The sequence below is a fragment of the Hyla sarda genome, chromosome 11, assembly GCF_029499605.1.
Source record: "Hyla sarda isolate aHylSar1 chromosome 11, aHylSar1.hap1, whole genome shotgun sequence".
Lineage (NCBI taxonomy): Eukaryota > Metazoa > Chordata > Amphibia > Anura > Hylidae > Hyla > Hyla sarda.
This window is the reverse complement of record NC_079199.1, coordinates 16479424-16506206: the sequence shown is the minus strand read 5'-3', so window position 1 is coordinate 16506206 and position 26783 is coordinate 16479424. Positions and strand designations below refer to the sequence as shown.

The following is a 26783-nucleotide window of genomic DNA, read 5'->3' as shown; positions in this document are numbered from 1 at the left end:
TCTCTGCTGCCACCTCTGTCCATGTCAGAAACTCTCCAGAGCAGGAGCAAATCCCCGTAGCAAACCTCTCCTGCTCTGGACACTTCCTGACACAGTCCGACATGGTCGCAGAGAACACTGTGGTCAGACTGGAAAGAACTACACAACTTCCTCTTTAGTGGATTAAGATTTTTAAACAGAATTAACTTACAAATCTCTACAACTTTCTGACACCATTTCATTTAAAAACATGTTTAAAGGGGTATTCCGGGCAAAAATATTTTATCCCCTATCCAAAGAGTAGGGGATAAGGTGTCTGATCGCGGGGGGGGGGGGGGGGTTGCTGGTGAGACACGATGCAATCTCCCTGTTGCACCCGCGGGTGCTGAATCTCCAGTTTCGAAAACCTCCAAATTTCCGGGACTGGGGACGTGACGTCACGCCACGCCCCCTCCATTCATGTCTATGGGAGGGGGCGTGACGGCAGTCACGCCCCCTCCCATAGACATGAATGGAGGGGGCGTGGCGTGACGTCACGTCCCCAGTCCCGGAAACCCGGAGGTTTCCGAAACTAGAGAGGCAGTCCGGGTGCAACAGGGAGATCGCATCGGGTTGTATAGGGGATAAAATGTTTTTGCCCAGGATATCCCTTTAAGTTAGTTTGTTGACCAGGTTGGTTGGCATTTCCTTTTAGCGCTCTTCTCTGCATAGACAGAAGTGTCAGCGAGTATCGGAGGGTTTTCTGACAGCTTAGATTATAGAATTCACGGCTAGCAGCTGCACGATTCCCCATAATTAAAGTGTATTATCTCCCACCATCAGCCGGCCTACACAAGACACTAAGTGTTATTGAAGTCGGTAGGTGGACCCGCTCCTGGATTTAGCTGACGCAGATATCGAGCTTGGTGTTATGTGATCATTATGTGCTCTTTGTTAGGGCCTTTTAGGGTTTGGAAGTAACATCTTGATTTGTATCTGCTCGAGGCATTATGGGTCCAATTACGTGTGACGGCGATATCTGTCATCAGCAACATCTAAGGGCCGGCGTGGGGGAAATCAGGGAAATGTTCTTACAGGGACAAAAATAAATAAATAAGCAAAAACAAATCTGGTAAAATAGTAAGGACGCCGACTGTCTGCTTTATTATTCACAGAAAACCTTGAGATATCGGAGGGAACTAAAGTTTATTTAAAAAAAAAAAACTTCTGAGGTGACACTATGACATGATCCTGAGACCCCCACCGATCACAAACCTGAAGAAGCAGTTTTAGCTATATGAGCGGTGTACGGACTTTTCAAGACCATCACGTACGGGTGCTTCTACCCCTTACTTTCAGAAAACAGTGGGGTCTCATCACAAACATTAAAGGGGTATTCCAGGAAAAAACAACTGGTTCCAGAAAGTTAAACAGATTTGTAAATTACTTCTATTAAAAAATCTTAATCCTTTCAGTACTTATGAGCTTCTGAAGTTAAGGTTGTTCTTTTCTGTCTAAGTAATCTCTGATGACACGTGTCTCGGGAAACACCCAGTTTAGAAGCAAATTCCCATAGCAAACCTCCTCTAAACTGGGCGGTTCCCGAGACAGGTGTCATCAGAGAGCACTTAGACAGAAAAGAACAACCTAAACTTCAGAAGCTCATAAGTACTGAAAGGATTAAGATTTTTTAATAGAAGTAATTTACAAATCTGTTTAACTTTCTGGAGCCAGTTGATATATATAAAAAAGTTTTTTCCTGGATAACCCCTTTAAAGAGCACCTATTATCAACTCAACTTTCCCTAATCCCCCTCCCCATCTGTCCCTGTCACTAACTCTATCTATCCTAGCGTTTTTTTTTTTTATAAAAAAAAACACTCAAAATTACCTTTTTATGTTCATCTTCGGTAGCTCAGAGAGGAGCGTCTGAGAAGGGAGGAAGTGGGCGGGGCCCGGCAAGCGCAACGTCATCTGAAGCCATGCCGTGCCGCTCCCGCCCTTCCTCCTGTATGCTGCGCTCCCTCTCGGGAGCGCGCATACAGGAGGTGTGCAGAGCAGGGACAGCGGGAGGAGCCTGAGACGCCGCTGACCAGCTGAGTCAGGAGCGCGCCTGGAAGGGATGCGCACACAGCGCTCGCTCCCGCCTGTCTGCTTGACAGGCGGGAGCAGCGCTCAGTATCAGATTTCGGACTCAGCTGCCAGGCCGGCGGTGAGTCCGAAATAACCAAAAATAGGACTCGTAGGGAGACCCCTAGTGGTCAAAAGTTTAAACACATAAAAAACATAGAATAATAATTTTTTTTTAATTGAACCCACTTAGTAAATCGTTTTATATGTAATAAACTATAAAATATCAAAAAAAAATTTGATGAGAGGTACACTTTAACCCCTTAAGGACCAGGGTTTTTTCAGTATTTTCATTTTTTCCTCCTTACCTTTAAAAATCATAACCCTTTCAATTTTGAAGATAAAAATCCATATGATGGCTTATTTTTTGCGCCACCAATTCTACTTTGTAATGACATCAGTCATTTTACCCAAAAATCTACGAAGAAACGGAAAAAAAAATCATTGTGCGACAAAATTGAAGAAAAAAACAACATTTTGTAACTTTTGGGGGCTTCCGTTTCTACGCAGTACATTTTTCGGTAAAAATGACACCTTCTCTTTATTCCATGAGATTAAAATGATCCCCTACTTATATAGGTTTGATTTTGTCGTAATTCTGGAAATAATTATAACTACATGCAGGAAAATTTATACGTTTAAAATTGTCATTTCTGACCCCTATTACTTTTAAATTTTTTCGAGTACGGGGCTATATGAGGGCTAATTTTTTGCGCCGTAATCTGAAGTTTTTATCGGTACCATTTTTGCATTGATAGGACTTATTGATCGCTTTTTATTCCTTTTTTTCATGATATAAAAAGTGACCAAAAATAAACTATTTTGGACTTTGGAATTTTTTTGCGCGTACGCCATTGACCGTGCGGTTTAATTAACAAAATATTTTTCTAATTCGGACATTTCCACATGTGGCCATACCATATATGTTTATTTTTATTTGCACAGGTTTTTTTTATTGGAAAAGGGGGGTGATTCAAACTTTTATTAGGGAAGGGGTTAAATGATCTTTATTCACTTTTTTTTTTTGCAGTGTTATAGCTCCCATATGGGGCTATAACACTGCACACACTGATCTCTTACATTGATCATTGGTTTCTCATAGGAAACCCTTGATCAATGATTCTGCCGCTTGACTGCTCATGCCTGGATCTCAGGCACTGAGCAGTCATTCGGCGATCAGACATCAGGTGGCAGGTAGGGACCCTCCGGCTGTCCTACAGCTGTTTGGGATGCCGCAATTTCACCGCGGTGATCCTGAACAGCTTCTTGAGCTAACTGGCGTTGGTTTACTTTCACTTTAGACGCGGCGTTAACTTTGAACGCCACATCTAAAGGGTTGATAGCGCGCTATTAGCCACGGCCGGGCCCGACTCCGTCGCCCCTGCATTATAGTAAGAGAGAGGACTCAGGACGTACCATTACGTCCTTGGTCCTTAAGGGGTTAAAGGGGTACTCCGGTAACAAACTGTTCCGAACGCAGGAGTCGGGAGCTTGTGATGTCATAGCCCCACTCCCTCATGGTGCCACACCCCGCCCCCTCAATGCAAGTCTATGTGAGGGGGCTATGATGTCATGGGCTGCCAGCGCCGACTCCAACGTTTGGAACAGTTTATTCCAAATGCTGAGCAGTGGAGAACCTCTTTAAGACTGCATTCACACCTCATTTTCACTGTACAGGTGACAGATCCGGCTGGGGAGGGGAAACCCAGGCACTCCCGTACCCCAGCCGGTCCAGCGCTGAAATCTATTTACTTTAATGAGCTGACCAGAGTCAAACGGTGACTCCGGTCGGCTCATTTTTGACCCGTATCCGGTTTTGTGACCGGACCTAGAACCGTAGTGTACTATGGTTTTAGGTCCTGTGCGGAATTCCACAAGCAGAAATTCAGAATTGTGAATGGGATTGTGGAATCCCCTAGAAGCCTATGGGCTTTAATTTGAGGTGGAGTTCCACAAGCGGAAATTCTGTTGCGTGAATAGACCCCTGGGGTTGCTATTGACTTACTTGCATAAAACCTGTAGACACACACATTGGCCCAGATTTATCAAAATGTGTAAGAGAAGAACTGGAGAGACTTTGTCCACAGCAACCAATCACAGTTCAGCTTTCCTATCTGGTAAAGTGAAAGCAAAGCTGTGATTGGTTGTTTTGGGCAAAATCTCTCCAGTTTTTCTCTGACACAATTTGATAAATCAGAACCATCCGGGTTTATTTACTAAGAAAGTGTAGTTTTCTTTGTGGTTTTTGATTTCCGACAGGTATTTTTTCATGGTTTTTACTAAGGTTTCCCTACATTTTGCACTTTTCCCTAGGTTTTTTTTTATTTTTTTATTTTTTTATTTTTTTTTTTTACACATGTTCTGATCTGTAGGGTTTTCCTCAGCTCAAATCCACCACATTTTCTGTGGAAACCTAAGTAAATATGTTTTTTCAAAACTGTCGGGGACACGCCCCTTTTGTCAGGACCACACCCACTTTCTCCAGTAACCACGCCCCCTTTTCAGGGTTTTCCTTGTAAAATGGAGGGGTTTTCTTTTGTCGCAAATTGTGTCGCAATTGTGGGACGTGCGACACAATTTGGGCGCAGAACCCGAGAAAAAAAAAAAAGTCGGGATCATGTTAGTAAATAAACCCCACTGCGTGGGAATTCCGTTTTGAAATTCCGCTCAATAAAATTGCACTTGGAAATTCTGATGCAGCAAAGTCCCATTGCTGTCAACAGGATTACGCTGCACAATGCGCACGATGGAATTTCCGCTGCGTAACTTTCCACCATGGAAGTCCATCCGGCACAGGAATGATCTTTGGCGGAATCCACATCGGGATAAATTGCTGTCTATGGGGATGGCAGTGTCCATGCAGTCCTAGCCCCGCGGGCCACCATCAGAATCTACTGAGATTCCGTAGTATAAGCCTGGCTAAATGGTATGTGTCAGCTAGAGATGAGCGAACTTACAGTAAATTCGATTTGTCACGAACTTCTCGGCTCGGCAGTTGATGACTTTCCTGCGTAAATTAGTTCAGCTTTCCGGTGCTCCCGTGGGCTGGAAAAGGTGGATACAGTCCTAGGAGAATCTTTCCTAGGACTGTATCCACCTTTTCCAGCCCACCGGAGCACCTGAAAGCTGAACTAATTTATGCAGGAAAAGTCATCAACTGCCGAGCTGAGAAGTTCGTGACGAATCGAATTTACTGTAAGTTCGCTCATCTCTAGTGTCAGCCAATGACCTGCGGAGAGATTCCAGAAGTAGCTGGATTAATTATAAGTAGGTTATAGCTCTGGATACAATTATTATTTTTTTTTTTTAAAGGGGTACTCCGCTGCTCAGCGTTTGGAACAAACTGTTCCGAACACTAGAGTCGGGAGCTCGTGACGTCATAGCCCCGCCCCTCATGACGTCACACGCCACCCCCTCAATGCAAGTCTAAGGGAGGGGGCGTGACAGCCGTCACGCCCCCTCCCATAGACTTGCATTGAGGGGGTAGGGCGTGACGTCATAAGGGCCGGGGCTATGACGTCACGAGCTGCTGGCTCCAGCGTTCGGAACAGTTTGTTCCAATCGCTGAGCAGCAGCGTACCCCTTTAAAGGGGTACTCCAGTGGAAAAAATATTTTTTTAAATAAACTGGTGCCAGAAAGTTAAACAGATTTGTAAATTACTTCTATTTAAAAATTTTAATCCTTCCAGTACTTTTTAGGGGCTATATACGGATATATATGGATTTCTCCGATGTCACGACCACAGTGCTCTCTGCTGACCTCTGCTGTCCATTTTTGGAACTGTCCAGAGTAATGGAAAATCCCCATAGCAAACATATGCTGCTCTGGACAGTTCCAAAAATGGACAGCAGAGGTCAGCAAAGAGCACTGTGCTCGTGACATAAGAGAAATCCAAAAAGAAAAGCATTTCCTCTGTAGTATACAGCCCATAAAAGGTATTGGAAGGATTAAGATTTTTTAATAGAAGTAATTTACAAATCTGTTTAACTTACTGGCACCAGTTGATCTAAAAAAAAAAAAAAAAAAGGAATGGAACAGACGGAGGAAAAACTATAAATGGAAAAATGTACCTCTTATTCTGGGTTTTGCCAAGAATACAACAAATGAACCCAGGATAACACTACGAGCTACTCAAACTTTAATGAACACTATAAAAACAACGTTCAAAAGGTATTAAAGTCAATCTAAGAAAAATCTTTATTGAGAAAATGTACAATGTTCACCCCCAGCCTTTCAATAAATTAGTGATATGGGCAGAAACTGTCGCAGTGATATAATAATGAATTAAAAAAAAAAAAAAAAAAAATAAAAATAACTTCTGTATCAGGCACTTACACAACATCCGAATATATTACAGAACTAATATGCAGTCAATTAAAATTCACTGGAGATAAATTATTGCTTGGAGAATAATTTGACAATTTTAATATGCAAATTTTATTTTTATAGCTCGAGTATGTAATAAAAGAAAAATTGAGTTTTGTTTTTTTCGGGTTTTTTTTCCCCCTCTACACTAAGCTTAGAAAATAAATTAAGAAATTTATAAATCATCTTTATAAATAAACAAAAAACAAAAAATAAAAATAACCGAACAACTCTCCCGAAGACGTCTCTCCCGTGTTCTTCTCGCGGCGGTGTGAAGTGGAGTGGAACGTTACAGGAAGGAGCAGGTCTCCCGGTCACCTTCAGAGTCCGTCTCACCAGCAGCAGTACTTTACACTTTCAATGGGTCTCTCAAGGATTAAGCCGATTCTGTTCGATGTCATTTTTCTAAAGGCGAGGATGGCTTCGGGGGTCAGGTGCAGGTTGTTGGAAATGTCGAGAACGCGCAGAGTGTGCAAGTTGACTAAAACAACCAGCGCATCTTCAGTCAACCGGGTATTACTAGAAAAAGAAAGAAGAAAAAAAAAAATATTCAAATAAAAATAACGAAATGGGCACTGTCAGGGTTAAAAACTTTTTATATGTTGTACATCTTGGCAAAACATTAAAAGGATAACAGTCAGCTTGCTCCCCCTGCACTAATCAGCGGTACTGGGGGACGCTGATCAGCTTGATGCATACCGTACCCAGATCCGCCACACTGTTCACCCGTTATCTTCTTTCTTCTTGATATGCAAATTAGCTGCAAACTGGCACGGGCGGGGTTACTGCCTTCATCTGGCACTGTGACGTAACCGCCGCCCAGTCTATGAATATTCATGTTCTTCCTCATCATCTCCCTCTCCTCCCCCGCTGATTTCAGGACTCCATTGTGCACGGGCTGGCTTCCTGTCTACACCCGGAAGCCGCTTCAGCGCAGTGGAGTCCTGAAACCAGCGGGGAGGAGAGGGAGATGATGAGGAAGAATATAGAGCTGGGCGGTATACCGGTTCATACCGAATACCGATGTATTTTTTCTGCGCGATATGAATTTTTCCCTATACCCAATACCGGTCGGACCCCTTCCCCCCTCGAATGAATGAAGCTGCAGCGCTGTCCCCACGTAGGGGACTAATCATGTTACCCGCAGGCGCTGATCTCCTTCTCCTGTGAGCCGCGGGCGCTGGAAATGAATGAGTTGTGAGCCGCAGGCGCAGGACGGAGAACGGAAGCGGTCACCTCACCATGCAAGCACAAAAAGCCAGTGGGCTGCGGGCGCTGCAGAACTTCTGATCAGAAGTCAGAGGCCCACTGGCTTTCTGCGCTTGCAGGGGGAGGCGACAGCTTCCGTTCTCCGTCCTGCGCCCGCAGCTCACAACTCATTTATTTCCAGCGCCCGCGGCTCACAGGAGAAGGAGAGCAGCGCCTGCAGGTAACATGATTAGTCCCCCTATGTGGGGACAGCGCTGCGGCTCATAATTCATTCGAGGGGGGTTAGGGGGAAATTAGTGAAAAAAATAAAATACCGTCAAATACCGTGGAACCGCCATAAGTTTGAAAAATACCATGCTACACATTTTTGGTCATACTGCCCAGCACTGGGAGAACATGAATATTCATAAGCCGGGCGGTGCTGCGGGCTGGGCGGCAGTTACGTCACAGTGCCAGATAAAGGCAATAACTCGGGCACGGTAGGCATCATACTGATCAGCGTCCCCCGCACTACCAGCCAGTACCGCTGGTTAGTGCGGGGGAGCAAGCTGACAGTTTTCCTTTAAAAAGGCACTCTGGTGGAAAACACATTTATTTTTTAATCAACTGGTGCCAGAAAGGTAAACAGATTTGTAAATTACTTTTATTTAAAAATCTTAATCCTTCCAGTACTTAACAGCTGCTGTGTGTTCCAGAGGAAGTTCTTTTCTTTTTAAATTTCTTTCCTGTCGGGACCGTTCCTGACACAGACAGATATGTCAGCAGAGAGCACTGTGGTCAGACAGGAAAGAAATTTAAAAAGAAAATAACTTCCTCTGGAGCACACAGCAGCTGATAAGTACTGGAAGGATTAAGATTTTTATATAAAAGTAATTTACAAATCTGTTTAACATTCCGGCACCAGTTGATTTAAAAAAAATATAAATAAAAAAAATTAACTGGGGTACCCCTTTAAACCTTTCTAATATACATCATTAAAAAAAAAAAATTCTAGAAATCATGGCTTATAAAAGAAAAAAAAAACAGAAAGACCCATATCAAGAACATAATCCTGTCCAGCCGCAGCATCATCTTTGTCTCAGCTAAAGTACAGGTGGGGACAAAGTCCAGGAAATAAGTGGGGGGCTGGGACTAGCACTCCCTTGTGCTCACGTCTGGCCTATCAGACTGCAGCAGGGAGGAGTGGTTACAGAGCAGCCTGCAGTGATTGGATGAAGAGACCCAGCACTTGGGGGGGGGGGGGGGAGATGAGTCATGCAGAGTGAGGACACGCCCCCTCCAAAGCACAGGAAGGCAAACCAGGTGAGCAACAGATAGAAGATATTTGTGAGAGAAATATAGGTGCTAGACAAAGAAAAAATGTATGTACATGATCCAGGTAATATATAACATTTTAGTTTTTTGTGGGATATACCAGGAACTCTTTAAAATGATTTTGTGGACTTAAGTAAAACTTAAGCCAAATCACCAAGGCCCTGTTCACACTACCAGCAGCCTCCCATTATTCTTAGTTCACATTTTGGAAGTTCCGCAGCAGAACTTCGTTGCTTTTATGGTTCTGGACATAAGCACCAGAACATGTTTCTACTCCATGCAGAAGATGGCAGATCCACAGAGGATTTACTTTACTGAATTTACTTTGTGTGAATGGAACCTCAAAAGAATTTGCACACTAGAATCCCTTACCAACTATCCACAGTATATGTCATAAATCTATCTAGCACTATGGGGGTCCCATACAGGACCCCCAGCGACCTTAAAAACGAGGGTCTAATGCGCTCCCTTCGTTGTTTCCCATGCATTTAACTGTGGTCGTTACTGCAGCTCTGTCCTACTTAAAGGGGTACTCCGGTTGAATTTTTATTTTTTATTTTTTTATCAACTGGTGCCAGAAAGTTAAACAGATTTGTAAATTGCTTCTATTAAACAAAAATATTTATCCTTCCAGTACTTATTAGCAGCTGTATATTACAGAGAAAGTTCCTTTCTTTTTGGATTTCTTTTTTTGTCTTGTCCACGGTGCTCTCTGCTGACACCTCTGTCCGTATTAGGAACTGTCCAGAGCAGCGTAGGTTTGCTATGAAGATTTGTTCCTGCTCTCAAAAGTTCCTGATACGGGCATCAGGTGTCAGCAGAGAGCACTGTGGACAAGACAAAAAAGAAATTAACAAAAGAAAAGAATTTCCTCTGTAGCATACAGCTGCTAAAAAGTACTGGAAGGGTAAAGATTTTTTTTTTTTTAATAGCAGAGATTAACAAATCTGTTTAACCTTCTGGCACCAGTTGATTTAAAAAAATAAATAAAAATAAAATAAATTTCCACCGACATAACCCTTTAAAGGGGTACTCCGCCCCTAGACATCTTATCCCCTATCCAAAGGATAGGGGATAAGATGTCAGATCGCCGGGGTCCCGCTGCTGGGGACCCCGGGGATCGCTGCTGCAGCACCCCGCTATCATTACTGCGCAGTGCGAGATCGCTCTGCACGTAATGACGGGCAATACAGGGGCCGGAGCATCGTTACGTCACGGCTCCGCCCCTCGTGACGTCACGGCCCGCCCCCGTCAATACAAGTCTATGGGAGGGGGCGTGGCGGTAGTCACGCCCCCTGCCATAGACTTGCATTAAGCGGACAGGCCGTGATGTCATGAAGGACGGAGCCATGACGTCACGCTGCTCCGGCCCCTGTATCGCCCCTCATTACGCACAGAGCGAACTCGCTCTGCGCAGTAATGATAGCGGGGTGCTGCAGCAGCGATCCCCGGGGTCCCCAGCAGCGGGACTGCGGCGATCTAACATCTTATCCCCTATCCTTTGGATAGGGGATAAGATGCCAGGGGCGGAGTACCCCTTTAAATGGAGTGAGGTGTTGCGAGATGCAGTACCAGGCTAAGCCACAAACAGGTTGAGGGCGCTGTATGTGGGATAAACAATAAAGGCCAGTCTGTTAAGGATCATAGGAAGTTAGACTCTAACCTGTGCAGTGTATTCCAAACTGCATGCCTCCAACTGTTGCAAAACTACAACTCCCAGCATGCCCGGACAGCCTTCGGCTGTCCGGGCATGCGTGGAGTTGTAGTTTTGCAACAGCTGGAGGCAGCCTGGTTGTAAAACACACTAGGCTATCCAATAAATAGCATCTAATCCCAGACTAAAAGAAAAAAAAAATTGACTATTCTTCCATTACCTGAGGTAGAGGTTTTGCAGATGTGGAAATAGCCGCGGAAACCTTTTCACGATGTCTTCGTCGTATCCGTGCGAAAAACTCAAGTTCAGGCACTTCAGCTGGGCGGCACTCCTGGAGACCCAGCTGAGTGTCGCATTGGAAATTTTCGTCCCTACTAAACTCAACTTTTCTAACTTAGAACATATGGGACTCATAAACGGCACAAACGGCGACGCCCCTGGAAAACGACAAAAAAATAAATAAAAAGACGACATGAGTCTGGGAGACATAATAAAAATCACATCAGAACAGCAAGAAAAAAATATATATAAATAATAGTAATAAAAATATTAAAATTAAAAAAAAATGTTCACGTCTACATGATCACCAGAGACCTACAATATGTGAATGGAGCAACATGAGGGACTTGGAATAATAATAATAAAAAATAAAAAATATAAAAAAAATGAATAAAAAAATTCCATCATTCATCAATTCACCCCAATGTTATCTGTGGTTTTGCTGACATGCACCCAAATAAAAAATATTAGAAAAAAAAAAAAAGGAAAAAAAAAAAACTAAAATACTGTCCCGCACCTGAGAGCTCTGCCACTGGGACTACGGCTTAACAGTCATTGAGGTTCCGGGTAAAATCTAGTTCTCACCCCATGGAGGAGGTAACAGAAGGTTCCAACCCTGGAGGCACAGGGAGGACACGAGAAGACAAAGTGGGGTGAAAGGAAGAGAAGTGACAGGGAAATGAGGAAATTAACGCTCACGTTTTCATTATTATTTTTCTTTTTTATTATTTTTTCTTTTTTTACGAAAATGGGGAGACTAGTTACACAAAGACTTTTGAAGACGAGGAGACTTACATTCGACGCGGAGCTCCATGAGGTCGGGCAGCTTCAGTAGAAGGGTCTCGATGAAGTCCTCGTGTTGAAGAAACTTGTAGTGCCGCAGACAGACGCTCTTCAGGGTGGACAGCTGGTCGAAGGCGTTGTTGGATAGGCTGGCGCAGCTGGAGTTTATCAGTTCCAGTTTGTGGAGCTGTAATCGCGATAAACACGGCGGCTCTGGGTTAGAAGGAGGAAAAAATATATAAAATGTTATGTTTATTAAATTGGAAAAATTATGAACGACTCGAGAGAGAGTTTTCAGTGCAAGTAGATAGGAAGATAGATATGAGATAGATAGATATGAGATAGATAAATAGATATAGATAGATAGATAGATATGATATAGACAGATGTGAGATAGATAGATAGATAGATAGGAGATATATAGATAGAGATGAGATAGATAGATATGAGATAGAGATAGATAGATATGAGATAGATAGATACGAGATAGATAGATATGAGATAGAAAGATAGATAGATATGAGAGCTAGATAGAAAGATATGAGATAGATAGAAAGATATGAGATAGATAGATGGATATGAGATAGAAAGATAGATATGAGATAGATAGATAGATATGAGATAGATATGAGATAGATAGATATGAGATAGATAGATATGAGATAGATATGAGATAGATATGAGATAGATATGAGATAGATAGATAGATATGAGATAGATAGATATGAGATAGATAGATATGAGATAGATATGAGATAGATATGAGATAGATAGATATGAGATAGATATGATATAGACAGATGTGAGATAGATAGAGATGAGATAGATAAATCTATGCTATCTATATATCTATCTCGTATCCATCTTATCTAACATATCTTATCTATCCCATATCTCATATTATTTATCATCACTCCTGGATAAAGCCTCTCCTGGCGAAACGCGTTGGAGTTGTGGTGTGGGGCTGGGATGAGTCCTGTGCTTCTTTATCTTATTTTTCTCACTTATATTTACATTCTCACCTGCATATTTACTTGTTTTTTTCTATTGATTGTGTATGCGTGAGTTATTGGTAGCATATCACTAAGCATTATTTTTGTGCACATATCACTTTATCAAACTTTGACTCCGGTCGGCTCATTTTTGACCCGTATTTGGTTTTGTGACCGGACCTAGAACCGTAGTACACTACGGTTTTAGGTCCGGTCAGGAAACCGGATACGGGTCAAAAACGAGCCGACCGGAGTCACCGTTTGACCCCGGTCGGTTCATTAAAGTAAATGGAGTTCAGCTCTGATCCGGCTGGGGTACGGGATCGCCCAGTTTGCCCCTCCCCCAGCCGGATCTGGCACCTGTAATGTAAAAACGAGATGTGAATGCAGCCTTAGGCTGGGTTCACACCACGTTTTTGCAATACAGTTTCCGTATCAGGTTTTTGATAAAAAAAAAAAACGATTCCTCCAAACCTGACTAAACTGTATTAAAACGTGTACAAATTTTAGTCCATATACGGTTTGAAAAAATTATGTCCGGTGGCATCCGTTTTTTAAGAAAAACATTTATACTTTAAAGAGTACCTGTCATCAACAAAAACTTTTAATATGTTGTTCATAATCATTAATGAAGAGATATTGTAATATATCTTCATTAAAAAATATTAATATTTATACCAGTTTTTTCATTTTATACTTTTGGCCACTAGGGGTCACTCTTCTATGCCTGGTCTGCAAGCAGCTTCCTATGCTTTTCATAGTAAGTGTACAGCTTTTAGGACTAATGCTGAAAGGGCTCTGGTCCTTCCACCGGAAGTTCAGTACTGTGAGCTACAAGCCTGCACATGCCTCTCATATAACAGCCAGTCACCTCCCCCTCCCCCCTGCTCTGTGTTCTCCCTGCCCCTCACCACACGTTATCTTATACATTGTATCATCTCACTGCACTCCCTGCTCTGTGCCCCCCCCCCCCCCCCCCCTGACATTCATCTTAATTACTGCCTCTGTAATTGCTCCCTCAGCCCCTGGTTCTCAGCATTGACTTTTTAGTGCAGAGAGACACAGGAGAGAGAGAGACAGGCTGCTGTCCCTCCCTTGTACTTAGTCTGTATGCACACTGCAGAGCAGTGTTTCCCAACCAGGGTGCCTCCAGCTGTTGCAAAACTACAACTCCCAGCATGCCCGGACAGCTGTTGGCTGCCTGGGCATGCTGGGAGTTGTAGTTTTGCAACAGCTGGAGGTGCCCTGGTTGGGAAACACTGCTGCAGAGGGAGAGCAGCATAAAGGAAGACTGGCAGAAGCAGAGCCCCAGCCAGGCTTCATGTGACATCATGCCTGCCGGGACCCTCCTCCTTCCACCCCTCAGAAAGACAGTGCTCCTGAGCTAATGAAGAGGGATAAAAAAAGGTATTTCCACAGCGTTTTAAACCTCAATAAACACAGGGATAGGCATAGTTAGAGAAGGGGACAGATTGGGAGGGGGATCAGGGAAAGTTTAGATGATGACAGGTACTCTTTAACTTTTCACTCCATTATGAATAAAGTTTCACTTGTTTGATTGAAATTCCAAGAAAAAAAAAAAACTGTGCAAAGTCAAAAACCGGATGGAACTGTAAGCACATACAGTTCTGTCCGGTTCCCATTGACTCCCATGTTTAAAAAACAAAACAAAAAAAAAAAACACCAGACCCACATGCCGCCTTTTCACCCTTTTGTGGTGTATTTAGGGTCAGTGGATGTTTTCCCAAAATTAAAGTATGCTGAGGGTATGGCGTTTTTTTCAGGGTTTCCTGACATTTTTTTTCCTCCCATAGACTTCTATGGGAGAAAAAACAAAACATGTATGTGGATTTCAAATTGGCGTTTATCTCCCCCCCCCCCCCCCCCTCCAATTCTTTAGAGTGACATATTAAAAGAATCACATGAGTTGTAAGAATAATAAATAAATAAATGCAGGTGATAAAAAAGCCAAAAGTAAAAATGCCTATACTAAAATCCACATTTTTTTTTTCTTTTTCTAAACACGACAGGGGGGGGGGGGGTGCTTTGGGGGTCCCCAACAGTCAGAGATTCTGCCCCTTTTCTGCAGATAGGGGGATGATTGTATTTTACAGGAAAAAAAAAATCAACTTACACATCAGGTCAGTGTTTCCCACCCCAGTGTGCCTCCAGCTGTTGCAAAACTGCAACTCCCAGCAATATCCACAGTATATGTGATAAATCTATCTAGGACTATGGGGGACCCACCAACAGGACCCCCAGCAATCTCTAAAACGAGAGTCCCAGTGCCCCTTGTGCAGTGTTCTTCAACCTGGCTCTCCCGTGGTTGCAAAATGACAACTCCCAGTATGCTGGGAGTTGTAGTTTCGGAACCCCTGGAGGGTTAAAAGTGGAAGAACACCATAATAGTGAATGGAGTACAGAGTAGAGCGTTTGCATGGCCGTCTCTCCATTCACTGCTATGGAAATGATTAAAAGGGGTACTCCGGTGGAAACCTTTTTTTTTTTTTTTTTTTTTTTTTTTTTTTTTTAACCAACTGGTGCCAGAAACATAAACAGATTTGTAAATTACTTCTATTAAAAAAATCTTAATCCTTCCAGTACTTATTAGCTGCTGAGTATTACTGAGGAAATTCTTTTCTTTTTGGAACACAGTGCTCTCTGCTGACATCTCTGTCCATTTTAAGAACTGTCCAGAGTAGGAGAAAATCCCCATAGAAAACATATGCTTCTCTGGACAGTTCCTAAAATGGACAGAGATGTCAGCAGAGAGCACTGTGCTCGTGATGTAAGCAGAGAGCACTGTGTTCCAAAAAGAAAATAATTTCCTCAGTAGTGCTCAGCATCTAATAAGTACTGGAAGGATTAAGATTTTTTAATAGAAGTAATTTACAAATCTGTTTAACTTTCTGGCACCAGTTGATTTAAAAAAATAAAATAAAATAAAAAAGTTTATCACCGGAGTACCCCTTTAAGATAGCTCAGGGCTATCATGGTCAGTCCCAAAGCAGTGAGAGGAATGGTCACCACAAGTGCTCTTCTCTTGCTGTGCGTCCTGCTGCCCAGACCCCCAGAGATCACCCATTTATGATCTATTCCAGTGTTTCCCCATCACGTGTGTCTGCAGCTGTTGCAAAACTACAACTCCTAGCGCAAAACCTAGAAGTGAAACATAACATATATTATAGGAAACCATGAATGTGTGTGTGCATATCAGTGTTTCCCAACCAGGGTGCCTCCACCTGTTGCAAAACTACAACTCCCAGCATGCCCGGACAGCCACGGCTGTCTGGGCGTGCTGGGAGTTGTATTTTTTCAACAGCTGGAGTCACCCTGGTTGGGAAAGCACTCTGCTATAGATTCACAACCTAGAAGATCCAAGCTTTCCAACCAGGATGCCTCCAGCTATTGCAAAACTACAACTCCCAGCATGCCCGGACAGCCAGCGGCTGTCTGGGCGTGCTGGGAGTTGTATTTTTTCAACAGCTGGAGTCACCCTGGTTGGGAAAGCACTCTGCTATAGATTCACAACCTAGAAGATCCAAGCTTTCCAACCAGGATGCCTCCAGCTATTGCAAAACTACAACTCCCAGCATGCCCGGACAGCCAGCGGCTGTCCGGGCATGCTGGGAGTTGTAGTTTCGCAACAGCTGGGGGCACGCTGGGTGGGAAACACTGCATTAGATAGCAGTGGTTGGTCAAACAGCTATTCCAAAAAATAAAAGTTTTTTTTTAACATGCCCTATCAGAGCCCGGATTGGGCATGTTGACATTTTATTTATTTTTTTCCATTTTATTTAATTAATTTTTTATTTATTTATATATTTTTTTTAATCACTCACCTTCCGCCGTAACCACAAAGTTATCCGGAACATTAAAGCACAGAGAAAGCTTCCACTTATTCATGTTTCCGACCGCGAGGGAAAGCTCGCGTAATTTCGGCAGCCTAAACAAGGTATACTGGAGAGCCCTCTCGGGCACCGTGCCTTCCTTCGAATGCAACGACAGCGAATGCAAGTTCTGCAGCAGGACGATGCTGGTTAACGGTACGACCCCTGAGAAAGACACCCTGCACAGAGAGAGGTGCGTCAGCTGCTGGAAGAGGGCGATCTCCGAGAAGATGTCCTGGTCCATCACGTTGGAGCAGTCCGTCAAATGCAGCTGCTGGAGATTAACCAGCGGCCTCAATCCCTGAAGGATCTCCCCTTTAAGGCAGGAGTCCATGGTGACACTGGTCAGGTCCGGCAAGGAGCTGGTCATCTTCTTGAACTGTTTTAGGGTCACCCTGGTCACCTCCACCGAAGAGATCTTCCTGCTCTGAAGGGTGTCCCAGAAGCGGGCGTTAAAGATCCCGATGCTCTTGAAGACGATGGTGCTGTTTTTCCATAGGGAGTGATGGTCGACGAGCGTGCGTAGGTAGGAGCATGTGGCCCGGACGTTTGCCTTCTCCGTCGGGGACAGGAACTTGAATATGTGCAGGAGGACTTCCTGAGGTAACTGCAGCCACTGCATCTCTGCAGCATAGAAATCTTCTAAGATCAGATCTGCATTATAGGAGAAAGAAAAAAAATTATATAATACCAATGGATACAAAGAAATGTAAAAAAAGGAATCTCAGTCCTCAAGAAATCCTTAAAGGGGTACTCCGGTGAAAACCTTTTTTTCTTTTAAATCAACTGGCTCCGGAAAGTTAAACAGATTTGTAAATTACTTCTATTCAAAAATCTTAATCCTTCCTGTACTTATTAGCTGCTGAATACTACAGAGGAAATTCTTTTCTTTTTGGAATGCTCTCTGATGACATCACAAACACAGTGCTCTTTGCTGACGTTATTATAATAATAACAATAAGTCTTTATTTATTGTTGTCCTTAGTGGGATTTGAACCCAAGGCCACAGCACTGCAAGGCAGCAGAGCTAACCACTAAGCCACCATGCTGCCCTTAGCATACATCTGCTATGCACGGTTGCTAAAATGGACAGAGATTTCAGCAGAGAGCACTGTGCTCGTGATGTCATCAGTGTTCCAAAAAGAAAGGAATTTCCTCTGTAGCATTCAGCAGCCTATAAGTACTGGAAGGATTAAGATTTTTTTAATAGAAGTAATTTACAAATATGTTTCACTTTCTGGCACCAGTTGATTTAAAAGAAAAAAGGTTTTCACCGGAGTACCCCTTTAAAGGGGTACTCCGGTGGAAAACTTTTTTTTTTTTTAAATCAACTGGTGCCAGAAAGTTAAACAGATTTGTAAATTACTTCTATTAAAAAAAAATCTTAATCCTTCCTGTACTTATCAGTTGTTGTATGCTCCAGAGGAAGTTTTTTTTTCCTTTTTGAATTTATTTCCAGTCTGCCCACAGTGCTCTCTGCTGACACCTCTGTCCATTTTAGGAACTGTCCAGAGTAGGAGCAAATCCCCATAGCAAACCTCTCCTGCTCTAGACTGCTCTGACATAGACAGAGGTGTCAGCAGAGAGCACTGTGGTCAGACAGATAAGAAATTCAAAAAGAAAAGAACTTCCTGTGAAGCATACAGCAGCTGATAAGTACAGGAAGGATTAAGATTTTTTAATAGTAGTAATTTACAAATCTGTTTAACTTTCTGGCACCAGTTGATTATAAAAAATAAAAAAAAATTTCCACTGGAGTTCCCGAAGTTGCAAAAAACACAACCAATCTATACTAGAAAGCAATGTTCATGCCATTTTGCTCCTTCCCGTTCTGGGTCTGTTTGTTTCTCTATCGGCCCAAAACAGTCAGAGAAAAAAAGGCCACACATAATAATTACAGGTTACTGATACAAGGGCAGGATAGGCTCCTATTCCCATTATCATGCAGATCAGCCACAATGCTATATAATGGGAGGTCACACAGGACTGATTTGTGGCCCATATTTCTGGGGGGAGATTTATCAAAACCTGTACAGAGGAAAAGTTGCCCAGTTGCCCATAGCAACCAATCAGCTTTCTTCTTACTTTCTTAACAAGGTCTCTGCAAAATGAAAGAAGTGATCTGATTGGTTGCTATGGGCAATGTTGCCTCTGCACAGATTTTGATAAATCTCCCCTTCTGTGTTTTTTATTTTATTTATTTTTTTAGTACAAATGACTCCACCGGGACACCACTGTATTTCATTGACTTCAATGGGGTCCATAACGAACCCGGTAGTGTACCGGAGGAAAAAAAAAAAAAAAAATAGCGCATGCACTATTTTTTTTCTTCGCTATACTTGCAGGCCGGCGGCAACTCGAAAAAGGCCTTATAATAATAATTGTTTTCAGTATAAAAGGAAATATTAGAAGGGATAAATAGATACTATAAATCTAGGCTTATTATAGATCATATCAGATTAAAACAACTATTCCAGATTAATATAGATCATAGGATTTGTTATCAGATATTTAACATTTTTGTGGTTGTTTTAATCTGATATGTTCTATAAAAATAAACCTAGATTTTTAGTATCTATCTACCCCTGATCTTTCCTTTATACTGGAAATAGTCAATATTATTATTATAGTTATAACGTTGTCTTTTATGGCAAATTGTTTATTTGTTAATGTAACATTGTGTATTTAATCCCAACATATAGGGATTTAAAGATTTCCTGAGGACTGAGATTAGTTTTTTTTACACTTCTGTATATCGGATATGAGACACTGTGGGGGGTACCGGTGTCCTCCTCCAGTAACCTTTATCTGTTAGTAATAAGCTGCGCTACTTGTGTTTTATCATGTAATACTAATGGACTGTCCTATATCCGATTGTTTGACCACGACTCCTGACACTTCCACCGATCTGCTGAATTAACGCGTCCCCTTCATTGTTTACCATGTATTTAATTGTAATTGTTACTGCAGCTCAGTGCCACTTGAATGGAGTGAGGTGTTGCGAAATGCAGTACCAGGCGAAGCCACAAACAGGTTAAAGGGGTTATCCAGGAAAAAACTTTTTTATATATATCAACTGGCTCCAGAAAGTTAAACAGATTTGTAAATTACTTCTATTAAAAAATCTTAATCCTTTCAGTACTTATGAGCTTCTGAAGTTAAGGTTGTCCTTTTCGGTCTAAGTGCTCTCTGATGACACGTGTCTCGGGAACCGCCCAGTTTAGAAGAGGTTTGCTATGGGAATTTGCTTCTAAACTGGGCGTTTCCCAAGACACGTGTCATCAGAGAGCACTTAGACCGACAAGAACAACCTTAACTTCAGAAGCTCATAAGTACTGAAAGGATTAAGATTTTTTAATAGATGTAATTTACAAATCTGTTTAACTTTCTGGAGCCAGTTGATATATATAAAAAAGTTTTTTCCTGGAATACCCCTTTAAGGGTGCTGTACCTGGGTAAAAAATGAAGGCCAAACTCTCACCAGTGCAGTATATTCCATACTGCATGCCTCCAGCTGTTGCAAAACTACAACTCCCAGCATGCCCGGACAGCAGTTGGCTGTCCGTGCATGCTGGGAGTTGTAGTTTTGAAACAGCTAGAGATACACTGGTTAGGAAACACTGCACCATTGAGATGTTTTTTTTTTGTCATTCAGTGGTGCCGGGGTCCCTGCTGATCTTCACTTCCTTGTCCTGGCCTTTTCTTTATGTCAAACAGGACCAGGAAGTGGAGATCAGCGAGGAGATCAGTGGGGACTTAGGCACTGTCACAATGGCTGCACACGTGACTATACACTAACAACAGGCAACCGGGTCAGTCCTTGGATGTTTTCAGTCTGGACGTATAAAATAGGATTCTAAAGTGTATGCGTCACAGCAGCAAACACACAACAACAACTTTTGACATGTCCTAAAAAAAAATGTCAAATGTTTTGATCGTCGGGGGCTGACTGTTCAGACCCCCCCCCCACTAATTGTTAGAACGAGTGGGGAGAAAAGCGTGAAAATCCAAGAGAAGAGAATCCCATAGACTTAAATTGTTAGTTTGTCTCGCTCAGTGCTAATTTTATCATTTAGAAAGAAGTAAAGTCCCTCCCCAACCAATCAGGAGAGTCTCTGTGACATATCAGATTTTTTTTTTTTTTTTTCTAAAATGATGATACACTTTAAAGATTTACTCCAGTGCTTCACAACTTTGCTTTGAGGTATCTCCGGTGGCCCCATAGAGCAGCGGTCTTCAAACTGTGGCCCTCCAGATGTTGCAAAACTACAACTCCCAGCATAATATATAATGTTATAATAAAAAAAATGTTTAATATAAATAAGATATAAAATATGAAAGGTAAATCACCCCTCTCTTTCTATTTAACTAAAATAAAATAAAAAATTAAGTAAATTAATTTTGGTATCACCGCTTAAGGAAATGTCTAGACCAGTGATCTTCAGCCTGCGGACCTCCAGATGTTGCAAAACTACAATTCCCAGCATGCCCGGACAGCCAACGGCTGTCCGGGCATGCTGGGAGTTGTAGTTTTGCAACATCTGGAGGGCCACAGTTTGAAGACCACTGCCAAAGAGAAAGCATGGAGTGCATGCATGCACGGAAAGAGACAGAGTCACCCCATTCTGGAGATCGCCCTCCCCTGGTAATCTCCTGAACTGGGGGGGGGGGGGGGGCTCCGTCTCTACCAGTGCCAGCACACGCACGTTCCATTAATTCTCTATGGAGGTGCCAGAGATACCAGAATAAAGTGCTTGTGTATCTCCGGCACTTTTATAGACGGCATGGAGCGTGTTCTGACCCCTCCAAGCACAGGGAGAGACATGGCCTCATTCTGGAGATCAGTGGGGTGCAATCGATCTGATATTTGTGATCAGATCCTTTTGAAATACCCTTATAACAACACTAAATGCTTTAAATCAGTGTTCCCCCACTTGTGGCATTCCAGCTGTTAAAAAAAAAACCTACAATTTCCAATATGTTGTAGTTTTGCAACAAGTGGGAGGTACTCCACTGCTATTAAAGGGGTTATCCTGGAAAAAACTAACTGGCTCCAGAAAGTTAAACAGTTTTGTAAATTACTTCTATTAAAAAAAATCTTAATCCTTTCAATAATTATCAGCTGCTGAAGTTGAGTTGTTCTTCTCTGTCTGGCAACAGTGCTCTCTGCTGACATCTCTGCTTGTCTCGGGAACTGCACAGAGTAGAAGAGGTTTGCTATGGGGAATTTGCTTCTAAACTGGGCGGTTCCCGAGACACGTGTCATCAGAGAGCACTTAGACAGAAAAGAACAACTCAACTTCACCAGCTCATAAGTACTGAAAGGATTAAGATTTTTTCATAGAAGTAATTTACAAATCTGTTTGACTTTCTGGAGCCAGTTGATATATAAAGTTTTTTCCTGGATTTTTTCCTAACAGGGCATGCTGGGAGTTGTAGTTTTGCAACAGCTGAAGTCTGCAGTTTGCAGACTGCTTTCCTAGATATTCCTTAAAAACTGATCGGTTCCCAAGGACAACTACCATGACTCGTAATAATAAGTTCAGCATATAAACACACGGATATCACACCTGAACGCTGGATTGTTGGTGTCAGTGGCGTAGATGAAGCATCCTGCCGTCACCCCGTCACCTATCAAGTCCGGGTGGGACAAGATGAGATTCAGCGCAAAACCTAGAAGAGAAAACATAACGTATATTATAGGAAGCCATGAATGTATCTGTGTGTGTGTGTGTGTACATATCAGCTTTTCCCAACCAGGGTGCCTCCAGCTGTTGCAAAACTACAACTCCCAGCATGCCCGGACAGCCTTTGGCTGTCCGGGCATGCTGGGAGTTGTAGTTTTGCAACAGCTGGTGTCACCCTGGTTGAAAAGCACTCTTATAGATTTACGACATAGAAGATCAGTGCTTCCCAACCAGGATGCCACTAGTTGTTTGCAAAACTACAACTGCCAGCATGCCCGGACAGCAGATGGCTGTTCGGGCATGCTGGGAGTTGTAGTTTTGCAACAGCTGGAGGCACTGATATATATATATATATATATATATATATATATATATATATAGCACAGGAAGCCATGCATTTATATACACAGTACAAAAAAAACATGACTATATACATAGTGGATCCACAGCCCATCTGTATACCGCACCTTGTCTTTGGGCCCCGTCTACACCCGGGATCTGTCACACACCATCACCTCATATACTAAAGACTCCAAAGTCTATTACAAATCCACCCCAATCCGGGTGTCCTCCGCTCTTCCGGGTGCAGGAGCCCAGACAGCTGCTCTTTCCTCCTTTTTGAAGCGGGGAAGACTTTTTTTCCTTATTCTGCTTCCTCACACACATACAGAAGGGGGGGGCCGCGGGCATTTTTGTTATGGGCAAACAAGATAGCAAACAGAGTCCATGTCAGGGCTATACTGCGGTCCGGAGGGTTTACAGATGGGGCTGAAGGGTAAAGGATTCCGGTTTACCGTCTTTTGACTTGCCGGTGGGTGGTTAAACGGATAATCTTGCTGTGTTTTGCCCTGATCCAAGATGGCCGGTAGACGTTGCGCGGCGCCGGAGGGCCTTGATGACGTGTTTCCGGGGGAGGCGTCTCTTCTTTCCGGCTTTGGTTGTCCGTGTCGTAATCGAGTGGCTGTCCAATGGTACGTACGGGAGAATAGAGCTTTGAACTGGATGATAACGGCTGTGGGAGAGGAGCTGGCGGGAGCGGTGAGTGAGGGGAGCCCGGGGAGGGGGCGGGCACCGCTGCTGCAGAACCTCTTCTTGTACATAGTCACTCAACTTTACTAGCGCTCAGCTGTGCAAGACTACAACTTCCAGCATGCCCTGACAACCTCACACATACAGTTTACATACCCTGACAGGAATTGTGAGATTTTGGCGTAAAATGACTGAAAATGTTAATTGTTTGCTTCCTTTTTAACCCCTAGAGCAGTGTTTCCCATCCAGGGTGCCTCCAGCTGTTGGAAAACTACAACTCCCAGCATGCTCAGGCAGCCGAAGGCTGGGAGTTGTGGTTTTGCAACAGCTGGAGGCACCCTGGATGGGAAACACTGCTCTAATAATTTCTCATAGTTCCCTATGGGGACTTAAATAGTTATTAATAATAATAATAATAATAATAATAATAATAATAATATATAATGTTATAATAAAAAAAATGTTTAATATAAATAAGATATAAAATATGAAAGGTAAATCACCCCTCTCTTTCTATTTAACTAAAATAAAATAAAAATTAAGTAAATTAATTTTGGTATCACCGCTTAAGGAAATGTCTAGACCAGTGGTCTTCAACCTGCGGACCTCCAGATGTTGCAAAACTACAATTCCCAGCATGCCCGGACAGCCAACGGCTGTCCGGGCATGCAGGGAGTTGCAGTTTTGCAACATCTGGAGGTCCGCGGGTTGAAGACCACTGGTCTAGACTATTAAAATGTAATGTTTATGATCCAGTACAGTGAGCTGCATAAAAGTAACAAAAATAAAAACCAAACACCAGAATTGTTGGTGAGAAAAATTAATAAAAAGCGATTCAAAAAGTCCCATAGAAACAAAAGTGGTACCGATAAAAGCTGCAGATCACTGCGCAAATAATGAGCCCTGTATATGGAAAAATAATAAAAAGAAAAAACTACAGAGGTCAGAAGAGGACAATTTTAAAGGGGTACTCCGGTGGAAAACTTTTTTTTTTCTTCTTCTTTTCAATAAACTGGTGCTAGAAAGTTAAACAGATTTGTAAATGACTTCTATTAAAAAATCTTAATCCTTCCACTACTTTTTAGGGGCTGTATACTAAAGAGGAAAGGCTTATCTTTTTAAGATTTCTCTGATGTCATGACCACAGTGCTCTCTGCTGACCTCTGCTGTCCATTTTAGGAACTGTCCAGTGCAGGAGAAAATCCTCATAGCAAACATATGCTGCTCTGGACAGTTCCTAAAATGTACAGCAGAGGTCAGTAGAGAGCACTGTGGTCATAACATCAGAGAAATCTAAAAAGATAAGCATTTCCTCTGTAGTATACAGGCCCTAAAAAGTACTGGAAGGATTAAGATTTTTTAATGGAAGTAATTTACAAATCTGTTTAACTTTCTTGCACCAGTTGATTTAAAAAAAAAAAAAAAAAAAAAAAAAAAAACGTTTTCCATGGGAGTACCCCTTTAATCCTTCCAGTACTTATCAGCTGCTGTATATTACAGAGGAAGTTGTGTAGTTCTTTCCAATCTGACCACAGTGCTCTCTGCTGACACCTCTGTCCAGCATTGACCTACACAATAAAGAGAACATGTCAACAGCCCGGGCATGCTGGGAGTTGTAGTTTTGCAACAGCTGGAGGCACCCTGGTTGGGAAAAACTGTTCTACACTATTCCTAAGTTACTGCACATATGTGTAAAAATAAATAGTGCAGATGAAACAGATCAAAACAGATACAATTGAAATGGGACAAAAAGATCACGGTCAACCACGATTTTACTCCCAACCCAAAAAATTAGCCAAAAATGTAAACAGACCAAAACGGGTGCATGTGTTAGATATTATGTATTCATATGTTTCCAGGAGGCATAACTGAGGGACGGCATAAACGACACAAACCAGAAGTGTTCCATAACTATTGGTAAAAGCCAAAACAGCAGTGTCGTGGAACGGCGCCTAAATGGGGGAAGGTCTGTACCAGTCTGACTTTTTCTTCTTCCTACTCTAGGGTAACACGGAGTAATGAAGCCGGCCTGGAAATGAAGACTTTACATATTTTCCAGCATTCAACAGGAAAACCCCAAAAGGAGTAAAATAACTGTAAAAAGATGTTTTTAAAGACCGACCACTTCCGTTCTCCCAGCCGTGGGCCCCTGCAGTCTGTTCCTCTGGACCTCATTGCCCCCAATCAACTGACTCCGATAAAAGACCTGAAGAAGTTGGCGCTGGGAAAGCGGGTGCATCAGAACACAAGTGGTTTCATGAAAACCCTCCAGTCCACCTTGATTCGAGATGGCGGGCAGTGTCCAGACTTCCCAAATGTTAGTGCCATCCAGGCGTTTCGTGGGGTCCGCAGGGATGGGGTTAACATGGCGGGGGTACCTTTGATGAACTGTGGCAGGCCTGGGAGCTCCAATGCATCCACCTCCAGCACAGATGTTAGCGGTGTCCAAGGTCCAAGAAGTGTCATACAAGCCTTTAATCCTATTTTTTTAATTGATAAGACAAGGGACAATACCGCCCCCGTGAAGATGAAGGAACAAAGGACAAAATCCAACAACATTATTGGAGGTAAGACAGGGACCATTTTAGGCCTTGTTCTCACCACAGTTTGTACCCCCTTGGATTAGTCGTGAAAATGTCAAAATGACGTGCTGATGTGTCCATGCTCAGACGGGCATCGGCCCTATTCATTTTAATGGCCTGAAGCAGACATACAAGAAAATTGGCTATCCTGGAAGGCATACTGGGGAACGTAAATTTGCAACGGTGGGAGGCACCCTAGTTGGGAAACACTGATCTATCCTGTTAATAGAGAATATTAGAGATGAGCGAACTTGCAGTAAATTCGATTCATCACAAACTTCTCGGCTCGGCAGTTGATGACTTATCCTGCATAAATTAGTTCAGCTTTCAGGTGCTCCGGTGGGCTGGAAAAGGTGGATATAGTCCTAGGAGACTCTTTCCGAGGACTGTATCCACCTTTTCCAGCCACCGGAGCACCTGAAAGCTGAACTAATTTATGCAGGATAAGTAATCAACTGCCGAGCCGAGAAATTTGTGACGAATCGAATTTACTGTAAGTTCGCTCATCTCTAGAGAATATCTTTAAATCTTGTGGTAACCCCTTTACAGTGGTATTCTCACCTGATCATAGTTAAAGAGTACCTGTCATATCCCACAAAAAATGCTGTTACTTAGTACCTTAAATCCTGATCATGTTCATATAATTATGTCTAGCACCTATATTTATTTCACAAATACCTTCTTTCTGTTGCTCACTTGGTTTGTCATCCTGTGCTTTGGAGGTGGCATGTCCCTCACTCACCATGCATTCACTTCCTCCCTGAGTCTGCTGTACTGGGTCTCTTCATCCAATCACTGCAGGCTGCTCTGTAACCTTCTCCTCTCTGTTTTCATGCTGCGTTCTGATAGGACAGGAGTGAGCACAGAGGAATGCTAGTCCCACCCTCACTTCCTGGTCTTTGTCCCAGCCT

The 26783-nt window shown here is 42.8% G+C and overlaps 2 protein-coding genes across 4 annotated transcripts in view; one reads left to right on the top strand and one right to left on the bottom strand.

Annotated features, from left to right (window-relative positions):
• Positions 1-6566: 6566 nt before the first annotated feature.
• On the bottom strand, positions 6567-23191 carry LOC130295720 (uncharacterized). 2 transcript variants are annotated; one of them, XM_056546756.1, is made up of 6 exons: positions 23056-23191; positions 22145-22247; positions 16527-17228; positions 11705-11905; positions 10851-11067; positions 6567-6972 (listed from the first exon to the last, which is right to left on the bottom strand). In XM_056546756.1, exons 3-6 carry the CDS (start codon positions 17194-17196, stop codon positions 6786-6788), a joined length of 1275 nt encoding a protein of 424 aa, XP_056402731.1. In that variant the 5' UTR covers positions 17197-17228; positions 22145-22247; positions 23056-23191; the 3' UTR covers positions 6567-6785. The 2 variants fall into 2 exon arrangements, with proteins under 2 accessions (XP_056402731.1, XP_056402730.1); XM_056546755.1 differs by having other exon boundaries at positions 22729-23095.
• MIS18BP1 (MIS18 binding protein 1) overlaps positions 23151-26783 on the top strand; it is a 40537-nt gene continuing 36904 nt past the window's right edge. Inside the window, exons 1-2 of one of the 2 annotated variants that reach the window (XM_056546754.1) lie at positions 23151-23232; positions 25295-25857. In XM_056546754.1, the coding sequence (XP_056402729.1) occupies positions 25395-25857 (463 nt within the window). In that variant the 5' untranslated portion in view covers positions 23151-23232; positions 25295-25394. Of the gene's footprint in view, positions 23300-25294; positions 25858-26783 lie in introns of both variants that reach the window. The other variant, XM_056546753.1, reaches the window with a different exon arrangement.

Bases quoted from the DNA above. Each gene is read 5' to 3' on its own strand.
- LOC130295720 (XM_056546756.1), bottom strand. From the start codon at position 17,196: ATGCAGTGGCTGCAGTTACCTCAGGAAGTCCTCCTGCACATATTCAAG. The intron at 11,068-11,704 runs GTAAGTCTCCTC...GTCGTTTTCCAG, and splicing joins CATGGAGCTCCGCGTCGAAT to GGGCGTCGCCGTTTGTGCCG. The intron at 6,973-10,850 runs GTAATGGAAGAA...TTCTTTTTCTAG, and splicing joins CTGCAAAACCTCTACCTCAG to TAATACCCGGTTGACTGAAG.